This window comes from Mollisia scopiformis (genome assembly GCF_001500285.1).
Source record: "Mollisia scopiformis unplaced genomic scaffold LY89scaffold_29, whole genome shotgun sequence".
NCBI classification, from domain to species: Eukaryota; Fungi; Ascomycota; class Leotiomycetes; order Helotiales; family Mollisiaceae; genus Mollisia; species Mollisia scopiformis.
Genome location: NW_017263609.1, coordinates 553,738 through 565,913, shown reverse-complemented (window position 1 = coordinate 565,913; position 12,176 = coordinate 553,738). Strand labels below are relative to the sequence as shown.

Here is a 12,176-nt window from a genome sequence, read left to right as displayed (position 1 = left end):
GGAAAGGAGACTTAATGAGGGGCAGCACTTGCAATGGCGGGGTAGGGGAGGGGCTTGGGGCAGAAATTGCACAATTACGAATTTCCCCTCAGAAAAGATGGAGAGAGATTGAATCAAGATAATTTATTTGAATATTCAAGCCCATAAAACCAGACCAGGAGATGTAGAGGAACCTATAGGCTAATATCCTCGATTCATAATCACGTGCTAGTTGCGCTCTCCTGTCGAGATTTCCTACTTCGAAGGGACAGCGACGACCAAATCTACGGCATAGACGACACCGGGACGATGGAAAATAGATACTCCATTGAATGTAAGAGAGGGCTTGAACATGTCTTGCTTCCACTAAGGACTTGTTAGCAATGCTCCGAAGAAGAAGTAATAGATAAAAGCACGATGCAGCGACAAGGAACGCAAGGGCAGACATGTTGAAAGGAATCGAATAACGCAATTTTCAGTAGTAGTGTGTTCTTACCTCGTCTGGCATGACAGATACCCAAGCTTCGACGACAGCTTTGCCAATGTCATCGTTGAATTCGCTACACAAAATTTAGATTTATCATTTTTGGTTGAGTATATGTATTACTCACGAAAAGCTGACAGTTGTGTGTACGACGTCCTTCATTTGTGCGCCAAGCTCCTTCAGAGTTTCAACGAGATTGGTCCAGACTATTTTAGACTGCTTGGTATAATCACCAGCGGCGCCTTCCACAAGTCTGTTAAAGTCATGTTAGCTTTGGTAAGGCTTACGGAGTAATATGATTTGAAGTGATAAGGATAGTGAAGGACAATGCCTTGCTTGAATTTAGGGCAGACTTACTCGCCAGTGCTCGGGTCAGCAGCCCACTGTGTTGAGATATAGGCGAGAGCAGTATTAGGCGGCACGATTGTGCAGTTAGAGAATAGGCCCATGTAAGGTTTGGAGGATGCCTTGGGGTTGAAGTGTGTAAGGTTTGCCATGTTGACGGTTGTGATGAGCTAGAAGACAGGTGTTGAATTATCGGATGTTTTCAGATCTGGTTCGCTGACAAGAACTTTTTTTGAGGACGGCGAGGAAGGCATGCTTTATACTTGACTGCAGGCTCCAACATCCATTCAAACCAGGGCGTTCTCGATACATGTAGTATCAGCTGAATGGTAGCTTTCCAGACTTACAACCTCAAGTCTCGAATAGGCTGAGCAGCCACGACAATGTCAATCAGTGGATTGAGGATGCAAACGAGGCGAGGTCACCCAGAAAGCTCGATGTAACTACCAAACTTATTGGCGATGGAGCTGAAGTTGGCGTGTCCACAGAGGTATAGTGCGACGCCACCTGTGGAGATTCTGGTTTAAACCCAGAGCCAGGTCAGCCTTATAAGACCTTGATCAAATAGCCTCAAGCAAAACAGAAAGCCACGAGTAAGACATTGCGGGGTGATCCAAAATCAAACGGCTCCGATGCAGCTAAAACGGTTCTGGACTACCAAAGACCCAGCTGAGAGCAATTTCACTAGCAGTGCGACTTGATGCGGGACAGACAAGCGAGAAGGGAATCACATCAGAACGAATTATAAGTTTACATGCCAAGCAACAAAGGCGTTGCTGAAGTTTTGTGTACAGGATGCTTTGAAGATGTGATGCAACATCATGACCGTGAAGGCGAAGGTGAATCAGCTTCTCGCTGGAGAAATTCTCCTCTGTGTAGGCTGGCCATTCTGGGAATTTGATCTGTGAATTTATAGCTGAATTTTTGAGATGTAAGCTGGCGCCGGTGTGGAGTCAAAGAGCGATGCTGTCAAAGTGAGAAATTCTCAATGTCCGGCGGCCGAGATTTGGCGATGGTGACAAAGACATCATCGATACTCGAACTTTTTGCCCCGCTACATCCCACAACCTCCCAACATTGTGCTTCGTAACGACAAGATGAAGCAAAGATTCTCCTCCATAGATGTCAAGGTACGCGCATCTATCTACTATATCTCTACGACGTGCTAAATATCTCCAGGTCATCGCCCACGAGCTTTCCAATGCCTTAGTCACTCTGCGCGTCTCAAATATTTACGACCTCTCTTCGAAGATATTCCTCGTGAAGTTCGCCAAACCAGACAACAAGCAACAGATCATTATCGACTCGGGTTTCAGGTGTCATCTTACAGAGTTCTCTCGTGCTACAGCAGCTGCGCCATCGGTCTTCATCCAACGGTTGCGAAAGGTCCTGAAGACACGAAGAGTCACAGCGGTTTCGCAGGTCGGCACAGACAGAATCATAGAATTCCAGTTCAGTGATGGACAATACAAGCTATATTTGGAGTTCTATGCAAGTGGCAATATTATCCTGACAGACAAAGAGCTGAACATTCTGGCCTTGTTGCGGATTGTCGGAGCTGGCGAAGGACAAGAAGAGCAGAGGGTTGGTCTGAAATACTCCTTGGAGAACAGACAGAATTATGGAGGAATTCCACCTTTGACGAAGGAACGATTACAAGATGCATTACAAAAGGCTGTAGAGAGAGGGGACGGCGGTCTTGTGGCCGGCAAGAAGGCGAAGAAGAAGGCAGATGAGCTGAGGAAAGCATTGGCTGTTTCTATCACGGAATACCCTCCTATGCTTGTCGACCATGCCATGCGTATCACGAAATTTGACTCAAGTCTGAAGCCAGCAGATATTTTGGGAAACGAGGGCCTCTTAGACCTTTTGATGAGGTCTCTACAGGAAGCACAAAGAGTCGTTCAGGAGATCACAAGTTCCGAGGTTGCAAAAGGCTATATTATTGCAAAGAAGAAAGATGGTTACGAAGAAGCCACGGAAGAACAGCAATCGAGAAAGTTCGTTTTGTACGAGGACTTTCATCCGTTCAGACCGAGGCAGTTCGAGGGTGATCTAACTACTGTTTTTCTGGAATTCAAGGGTTTCAATAAGACTGTGGATGAGTTCTTCTCCTCCATTGAAGGTCAAAGATTAGAGTCTAGGCTTGAGGAGAGGGAACTCACTGCCAAGCGGAAAATCGAAGCAGCTCGACAAGATCAGGCCAAGCGTTTGGGGGGATTGCAGCAAGTGCAAGAATTGCATATCCGGAAAGCGGAAGCTTTAACTGTCAATGCAGAATGGGTCCAAGAAGCTATAGATTCTGTCAATGGTCTGATCGAGCAAGGAATGGATTGGGTTGAGATAGAAAAGCTTGTCGAACGGGAGCAGAAACGAAAGAATCCAGTGGCAGAACTGATCAAACTGCCTCTGAAGCTCCAAGAAAATATCATTACTCTACTACTTGACGAAGAAGAGTTCGTCGAGGACGATGACTCTGCTTACGAAACTGATAGCGATGCATCGGATCTCGAAGATGAGGATGCAAAGCCAGAGCCCAAACAGAAGAAAGAGGATAAGCGTCTGACAATCGATGTCAAGTTGAGATTATCGCCATGGGCTAATTCGAGAGAGTACTACGACCAGAAACGATCTGCTGCGGACAAGGAGCAAAAGACGTTACAAGCTTCGACAAAGGCATTAAAGAGCCAAGAAGCTAAGATTGCCCAGGACCTGAAGAAAGGACTGAAGCAAGAAAAGGCCATACTACGTCCCGTACGCAGACTGATGTGGTTTGAGAAATTCATTTGGTTCATCTCCTCCGATGGATATCTTGTTCTAGGTGGAAAGGATGCCCAACAGAACGAGATGCTATACAAGAAGTATCTCAAGAAGGGAGATGTCTATGTTCATGCCGACCTTCACGGCGCAGCAACTGTCGTCATCCGCAATAATCCCAAGACACCAGATTCTCCAATCCCACCATCGACATTATCACAAGCAGGTACATTGGCTGTCTCGTGTTCATCTGCATGGGATTCAAAAGCTGGTATGTCAGCATGGTGGGTCAATGCTGACCAAGTATCGAAGTCTGCACCTACAGGAGAATTCTTACCGACTGGCAGCTTCATGGTCCGAGGAAAGAAGAACTTCCTTCCTCCAGCAGTGTTACTTCTAGGATTTGGAGTCATTTTTCAGATTAGTGAAGAGAGCAAGGCAAGACATGTTAAACATAGACTCGTGGAAGAGGATCCAATAAGTAGCGAATTTGGATATGGCACCGGTGCTACCCAATCTCTGGGTGGAGACGGTCAAGCCGATCAAGATGATGACGAAGGCAGTGTAGCTGAGGATCACGAATCTGAAGAGGAACCCGAGGATGAGCAGCCCCGAACCAATGCTCTCCAGCCTGAAACTCACACCGAACAAGACGATCAAGAGGAGCCTACTGAGGAGATGTCTAAGCTTGACATCCATGGTGTAGCTGGCGAAGTAGAGGATCTTTCTCCTGAGGACCAGGTTGCGAACCAGGCAGGCGATACCGAAGCAGACCCGCAAGTAGCTGAGAAGGAGGAGGAAGCTTCAGATGAGGACTCAGACAACGAGACGAATGCCGACAACACGCACCCATCAACTGGTACCCAGACTCCAAGTCAGCAGGGCACAGCCAAGAAAGGACCTCCGCCACCCAAGCGAGGCAAGAAAGGCAAAGCCAAGAAAATGGCTACAAAATACAAAGATCAAGACGAAGAAGATCGCATCGCAGCACAACAACTCATCGGCGCCGCCGCTGGTCGAGAGAAAGCAGAGGCCGAGGCGAAAGCCAAGGCAGCACGAGAAGCTGAGCTAGCGTTCCAAAAAGAGCGCCGAAAGGCTCAACATCAACGCACTCAAAAGGAAACTGCTGAACACGAGGAGATTCGCAAGTTGATGTTGGAGGAAGGCCAAGAAGTGCTAGACGAAGGCGAGGAGGAGAAGATGACTATCTTCGAATCTCTGGTTGGTACACCGCTCAAGGGAGATGAGATTCTTGAGGCCATCCCGATATGTGCTCCTTGGGCAGCGATGGGGAAGTACAAATACAAAGCCAAGCTGCAGCCAGGTGCACAGAAGAAGGGGAAGGCTGTCAAGGAGATTTTGGGGAGGTGGTTGAATGATTCGACTGCGAAGGGGAAGGTCGACGAGAGTGCGACTGATACGGAGAGGATGTGGCCAAGGGAGATTGAACTTCTGAAGGGTTGGAAGTTTGAGGAGGTTGCGAACACGGTGCCGGTTGGGAAGGTTAGGGTTATGATGGCTGGTGGATCGGCCGGGCAATCGAGTAAAGGTGCGCCACAGAAAGGGCGGGGAGGTAAAGGTAGTAAGAAGCAAGGTAGATGATGAACAAGACGCCTGACTTTGGGCCAATGAATATATGTTGGCATCGCCAGTTTATCAGCTTTTTGCGCGGATTGCGCTGGGTGCGCGGACTGCGCGGACTGCGCGGACTGCGCGGACTGCGCGGACTGCGTTGCTCATGTCTCTTCTTTCCTTGTGAGTAGTCTGGCAACCTCTTGCGGCAATCCACTTCCCTGAAGATTCTTTTCTCTGATCTTAATTATGAGAATTTATCAAGATCTTCAATTCCCAGATTTGCAGTGATTGAAGAGAAGTTTGTATCTGGCAATGGATGTCGCACTATCGACTCTAATCCCAGGAGGGCTGCACTGCATAGCATGGATTTCGAGTTACGCAATAAGTCTCAAGCGGAACCTGTTGCGGGCCACAGCTGTTAGTAGTGCTTTACTCCAACTATTCCCGTTGTCTTCGATGTTTCGCCTGATATTGCTAGGAGTAGACACTACGAAAAGCTGGCAGGAGGGTTGGTGCATGCTTCGAACATCGTGAAAGTATTGATGTTTTTTCTGTATCAGATTCCTAGGATCGCAATCCTGGTATTGATGTTTACGAGTTCGAGGTCTGTTTTAAGTGGGGTTTATGAGGATAGTTGAACGAAGTTTCTACCTAGCTTTTCTTGAGCTTTGGATGGATGGCCCACGGATTCACCTTCAGCAAGTTGGAAGCGCTTACAACTCGGCCACTAGCTTCTGGACCATGTTCGACACTAGCGTACCATTTGTCTCTACAATCATCTTCATGCTTTGGCAACCCCAACTTCTAATTACAGAATCATCTTTGTCAATAAACACTCAATTACGTTGCGCTTTCTACAAAGACTTCCTGCTCGTACAAGCTCATCTTCTGTACAGAGTCTCTCGGCAGCATCCCCCTAGTCGCGAAATAGTCTCCCCTTCTCAAGACTTGCACGCTCGGGCTTGTTCAGCTGGAGAACGTCCTCACCAGGCTTTTCGGGACTTCTATCAACTCACACAACCTCTCATCGTACCGAAACGAGATCCTACACTCAATTTTCGAAGGCTACACATTGCTCCTGCAAACCAGTCTAGCGGAGTCAATATTGGCGCAAACTTAACTCTTCAACTTTGCTCGTCGACAATAGCAACGTTGCCACAATGCAGCTCGATGAGATGGTGCCCCACTCGCGGTTACGATCATCGTCGGCAATGATGTCTATTTCCAACAGCCAGACGTCTATTGAACAACCCGATGATTCTGTTCTTCGACCATTACCAACAACTACACCCACAGTCAACCACAATGAACAAAGTACTAGCCACGAGATACCTCGCCTTTGAAGTCATTTATAATATTCATGGAGTTAGCTCCGGAGATTCGACGTATCATTTGGGAACTCACCCTCACACCGCGGATCCTCGACGTCGACCACTATTTCAAGACGCGGAGAGTCTCGAGGGTTTCGGATGACTGCGCTGTTGGCGACGAAACTCCTGGAAGTTGGGAAACTTTCTTTGATCCAGAAATTAGCAGAAATACAATGTTCAGCAATGCAGTGACTGCATTTGATGAATCATGGTCACCTACTGGCGTGGAGGTTACTTGCATTTCGGTTATTGGTATCATGGATGCCTGTAGCGAGTCTCGCGAAGTCATACTATCTTCTGGATACACGCGCATATTCCCCTTGCTTGGCTTCAGAGCCACAACTCTATTCTCATCACTCAATGACACGTTCTACATCCGCCAGGGGGCTTTTATCAAAGCTTTTTTCTTCTGGTATGGATTCATGCTTGGAAGCGCTGTTGTTGATGTTAAACACCTTGCAATTGGAACAATCCGTCATGGTTTCAGTGGCGATTGTACACTTGCTAACGAGCGCGACATGTTCCGATACGCCGTAAACAAGGACTATAAGAATATCGAGGAACTCACACTTGCCCTGGAATATGACGTCGGCAGTGACCGCTCCAACCTTGTTTTCATGGATATTGAGGATATTTTCGGTACGAGCCAAGCTGCCACACCGCAATTTGGACCCGAGATGGCCCAGAGGGGAAAGCATCCTCTCGAAGCAAATTGTGACAGGAATTCCGTCAGGCTCTTTGAGCTCGAGCGTCAGAAGCTTGCTCAATGGTTACTGAGGGACATTGATATGTTCAACGTACTCCCGAATGAGGCGTACCCAAACGAGAGGAACGAAAAAAACCTGAAAGTCAATCGGAAGATTGTCACCACGTCCGAGATTAAGGCTACCTTCAAGGATGCTGTTTCCTGGTGCAAAGCAAGGATGTTACGGAGGCGCCTATTTGTCTTCAACCAGCGGACAAGATGTACTACTCATGCTGTTGCTGACGAAAGTAGCACAGTCAAGGATATCTGCGACATATGGGTTTCGGACAATCGACTCGAATGCAACATGCATTCACTAGACAAAATTCAGCTCTGGCACGATGGAACCAGCTTCGATCCAACTACTAGAATTCTCGACATCAACAGTATCTTGGATGGCGGCTTTCTTTACATGTTGGTTTGGGATGGGAAGTGTTGGCGTTGGTGATTTGAAAAGGAAACTTGGAAGGCACCAAAAGGGCCTTTTACAGCAAGGGGAGGTGAATTTTCGAGACTTGTTAATCTATCATAACGATTATACACGCCGATCGACCCCGAAGCCGGGGTGGAGGCATCTGGGCAGGAGGGCCGCGCGAATTGCAGTAGCTTGGACAGTCGGCAAGAGGCACAAAGATAGTGCTTAATGTGAACCATGAAATTGCAGAAAAGTTTCATTTCAAACCCGGAAGACATCTAACAGCATCTTCATTAGAGCTATGAATTGCAGTATAAATTTTCATGAATCTAAGAACTCTGGGTTATATGATACACTCTCCAAACCAGCCCATTGTTGGGATTATCTATCTTCCATAACAGATTTTACTTCAGTAAACGATCTTCGTAATCTCTTCGGAGCAGTTCGATTCTTCTACACGTGAGCTAGAGTTTCGAGTCTTGATATCAGAACAATGTGCCATCTGCTTGTTTGAGATCACCTGACTGTCTTTGTTGCCCAGGTGGACTTCCGAAACTCATCTCAGCATGCAATCTAATGAACGAAGAAGTAGGCTAATAGCAGAAGTCTTCTTGAGCCAGTACAATTCCAATACACTAAGAAAAGCGAAAGTCGACTTCCGAACCAACTGGACTTCCAAAACCAGCTCCCAACACTTAGAGTGAATCGACTTTGCAACGCTCGAGCCCGTATGAAGCTTAACATTTTGAACACGGCCGCGCTAGTAAATTACAACACTAGCGCGCTTTTGAACGTCGCTCAACCCACTTCTTCCATAAAATTCTACTTCAACTTCTTTCCCTTCCACGACTTCGACCCACTGCACTCGTTTATTGCGCCTCTCAATCAGAACTTCAAACATGTCCACGCAGTTGATTCTAGCTGACGGTGGAGGACCGACTCAATCGCCGACAATGAAGAAGCTCGAAAGTTTCCCTCGATTCAAGGAGCTGCCAAAAGAGATCAGACTACAGATTGTGAGCAGCATACTTTGTCATTCCCTACTCTAATTGTCTACACCACGTACTCGCGGGACGTTTCGTGGTACTCAGTTTTGTTTTCCAAGATCGAAGTACTAATTCGATCTAGTGGGAGTATTTGCTTCCTGGAACACGCGTCGTTCACATGAACCCAACTCGAACAGATCTCGGACCGGTGAGCCGGGTCTGGAGCATCTATCCTGTTGAACAGGACCCCAATGAGGACGAAGACTCGAGGTTTTTTTGCCCGAGCTGGTGGAGAGATGCTTTCTCGCGAGAAGGGAAAATTTGTGGTATCAACTACGGACCTAAGGCTCTTTGGGAACCCACAACGGCATCCGAATCTCTTTCGAAGAGTTTGACAACATGCCAAGAGTCTTTTAGTGTCATTACCGGAAACTATGTACAAACCTTTGGAACCCTTGGCACAATACCAAAGACTTGGTTCTCAAGTCGCGACGATACAATGTTCCTGAGCATTAGTCTTCGACATACAAAGCCCGGTAACTCAATCTTCGATCAAGATCATCCTATCGACTTCAGGCTGGTAGAAAAGCTCGCGCTCGGAAATCCTGGATTCAGACCTTGCAGTGCGCCATTTGTAGATGCGAAAGCTTATCCTGACTTTCTCGAACTTCTATCAGGTTTCGATAATCTTCTAGAAGTCACGATTGTAGACAGATTTCCACCATGTCCTAGCTATTGGAGGAACACATTTCCAGACTTGGTGCTCATGGACTTCATGGAAGTCGCTGTCTTGATGGAATGGTATCAACCAGGATACGACCCAAAGAACGACCGAAGTTTGCAGAGATATCAAGAGACATGGAGCGTAAAGTCCAAAGCGGATTTCACATATGATAAATTGGAATTGGAACGCCAATGGAAGTTAGCTGTCCAACAAGGCAAGCCGGCGATCAAAACTTTGCCAAAGTTCGATCGCAAACTTATCTTGGAGTCTACGAACAAAGAAGCATTCGATCAAGCCAAAGAGGATTATTATCGACAAAAGAAGGAATACCGCATGCGTATCGCGGTAACGTCTTCTAACATGGCGCCTTTTGATGTCACCATCGATTCAACAACTACTGTAGAGGATGTAGCAGAAGCATACCGAGCTGCAAGAGGTCTTTCAGATGAAGCATGCATCGCTATCACCTGCGGTGGTCAGAGGATTGAGGCAGGAACGAAACTTCTGGATGTGGAAAACCTTTACGACGGTGATGTCTTGAGTGTGCTAAGCCAAGGTGGAGAAGAATTCGTTGACAACAGGTCAGGAACAGACAAGGGTGACGTCTGAGATGCTGCGATCCTCCACAAGGAATTATGCAATCAAAGTAGCGACTTCGTGGCGTCGTGGGTATAGTTTGTTGCTCCTGGGAATGAGGATCCGAGAAATACCGGTAGACGAATCAAGCAGTCTTTTCAGTGCTAATTCGTTCAGCTTCTATTCCTAAGCGTGATTAGCCTGCGTGATAGAAGCGATATCCCATTGAAACTCTGTAGCGTGCTATGATTCATCGTGACTCAATTCAAACTACATCCGAACATTCTCATCGACTACTGTCCCTCAATGTGGAGCATAACGATGTAAGCGAGCCCCTTTTACAAGTCACAAAGTGGTAGATGTGGGGGACTTATCTTCTTGATCTTTATCGAGATTGCGGAAAGATATACCTGGCATTTGTAGATGATTGATTATGATACTGAGAGAGCTAACAGACTAGAAGCGCCATGCATACAGCTAAGTAACGGTGAACAACCCCGATTGCAGAGTTGAGTAGTCACGTGATAATTCACTTCGACTTCCAATGGTACAGCGACTACTCGGAACGCTCGACCTAAAGAAACTCTTCTCAGTTCCATGATACCATGAATATGATAAATCTCGATATTTTCAAGACTAAGAGGTCTCTCCAGCATGTGACCTTTCTCTCCGAGCTTTACCTAATACAATTTAGCGTGTTTTGCCTAACAAGCAACTCGCGAACTCGCGAGTAATATTTCTCTATGCAACTCTCGATGTCCGACATTGATACACGAACGATGTCATGTGCAAATGATGAGGAATCGAAGAGAGACATTGAAGGCGAAGGCGTCAACAGCATCGACAAACCTCTCTCTTCGGAGGTAAAGATGTAACGCACATTTCCCCGATTCTGCGACCTCTCTCGAGAAATTCGACTGAACATATACGAATTTGCTTCTCCTCGGCCCAAGGATTGTGAGCATACGACCAAGAAATGCAGGAATTGGATGGATCGACCGTGTTTGGAGCGCTCAGTGCATCGAAGAGGAAGCTCACTTTTCGAGAATTGGAAGGCAAAGGAAAAATACGGCTTCCGGAAGTGTGGGATCTAATACGGGCTGCGACAACTCTGGGGTCTTAGAGAGAGGCGCCTTGGAATTCCAGGAATACTCTTTGCCTGCCAGGAAGCTCACCACGTTCTCACCAAAGGATATATACAAGCATTCTCTACCCGCGGCGTGAAGGCATCTATCTGGTTTTCGCCCCAGCATGATGTTTTGCATCTCCCTGAACCGGAATCATTCAATTTCTATGACCGGAAGTCCACCCTGCGTACCTCTTTGACAACACTATCCATTTTGGGCAGTCAGAAAGCTAGGGTCATAACCGTCAACATCGAGCACCACCAATTCAGCAATGCAGGCTAGCATCAAAGCTACACCTTCCATCTGGGTAGCCCGCAATCATTCCTTCCTCGGCATTTATCAATGCAGATGCGTCGTCACATACGTAAACAACCTTTCCACCAGCGGTGACATGTTTCTCCCACAAGCATTTACTGCTTTTTACTGCATCAACACCTTATCCAATGTCGTCCGCCATCCTTCAGTTCAGCTTCTCTCGTCATTACGTCCCCGGAGCACGAGAATCAGAGGGCACGATCGTTGGATTGTGCGTTCTTAACGCAGATCTCAGAATTTCCAGAACATTTTTGCGAGGTGCATCACCATACGCTGGACCATCCCATATCTGCACGTTAACTGTCGAGATGCGAGAGCCATTGGTGGTCGATGCACGGAAGACTCGTATCAAGATCTCAATGATTCTTGTCGTGGTCGATTGTGCAGGAACTTGATGAAGCGGCCCACACAATGATTGGGACTCACGTTGCTCGCCAGCATTGCCACCCTTGTTCTCGCGTCTCGGATGTCAAGCCATCATGAGATTTGCATTGATCGCATACTTGCGATTTGATGATTGTGCAGCTGGATCAAGCCGTTCTCCTTTCAGTGTGGGGTATTATTGATTACACGCATGTTTCTCCCGCTGGACGGCTACTAGGGAGCATGACGTGGTCCGTGAGTCCATGAGAAATTATCTGCAAGGGCTGTGTGTTCCAACACATTGTGTCTAAATGACAATCGGCAATTGGGGCGCAAAGAAAAGTCGCTCACTTTTCTCTGAGCGCACGTTGCTCAAAGCCTACCTAGAGAATATCAATATCAGCTGGCTTGTAAG

The 12,176-nt window shown here is 47.1% G+C and overlaps 4 protein-coding genes across 4 annotated transcripts; 3 read left to right on the top strand and 1 right to left on the bottom strand.

Annotated features, from left to right (window-relative positions):
* Nucleotides 1-234: 234 nt before the first annotated feature.
* Nucleotides 235-960, bottom strand: LY89DRAFT_741117 (uncharacterized protein; the record flags this gene model as incomplete). Its single annotated transcript, XM_018220667.1, has 4 exons — nucleotides 235-345; nucleotides 476-539; nucleotides 591-716; nucleotides 821-960. 4 exons carry the CDS (start codon nucleotides 958-960, stop codon nucleotides 235-237), a joined length of 441 nt encoding a protein of 146 aa, XP_018063759.1.
* A 923-nt stretch (nucleotides 961-1,883) lies between these two features.
* Nucleotides 1,884-5,217, top strand: LY89DRAFT_657749 (uncharacterized protein). The gene is made up of 2 exons (XM_018212442.1): nucleotides 1,884-1,938; nucleotides 1,988-5,217. The coding sequence occupies exons 1-2, from the start codon at nucleotides 1,906-1,908 to the stop codon at nucleotides 5,165-5,167; spliced, it is 3,213 nt and encodes a 1,070-aa protein (XP_018063758.1). The 5' UTR covers nucleotides 1,884-1,905; the 3' UTR covers nucleotides 5,168-5,217.
* A 1,083-nt stretch (nucleotides 5,218-6,300) lies between these two features.
* LY89DRAFT_741115 (uncharacterized protein) lies at nucleotides 6,301-7,703 on the top strand (the record flags this gene model as incomplete). The annotated part of the gene is made up of 2 exons (XM_018220666.1): nucleotides 6,301-6,454; nucleotides 6,511-7,703. The coding sequence occupies 2 exons, from the start codon at nucleotides 6,301-6,303 to the stop codon at nucleotides 7,701-7,703; spliced, it is 1,347 nt and encodes a 448-aa protein (XP_018063757.1).
* An 866-nt stretch (nucleotides 7,704-8,569) lies between these two features.
* LY89DRAFT_741114 (uncharacterized protein) lies at nucleotides 8,570-9,989 on the top strand (the record flags this gene model as incomplete). Its single annotated transcript, XM_018220665.1, has 2 exons — nucleotides 8,570-8,686; nucleotides 8,799-9,989. The coding sequence occupies 2 exons, from the start codon at nucleotides 8,570-8,572 to the stop codon at nucleotides 9,987-9,989; spliced, it is 1,308 nt and encodes a 435-aa protein (XP_018063756.1).
* Nucleotides 9,990-12,176: the final 2,187 nt, after the last annotated feature.

What these genes read in the sequence shown, in the direction of transcription:
- LY89DRAFT_657749 (XM_018212442.1), top strand. Translation starts at nt 1,906, where the DNA reads ATGAAGCAAAGATTCTCCTCCATAGATGTCAAG. An exon ending in TCTCCTCCATAGATGTCAAG is followed by an intron (nt 1,939 to 1,987) that starts GTACGCGCATCT and finishes AAATATCTCCAG; the next exon opens with GTCATCGCCCACGAGCTTTC.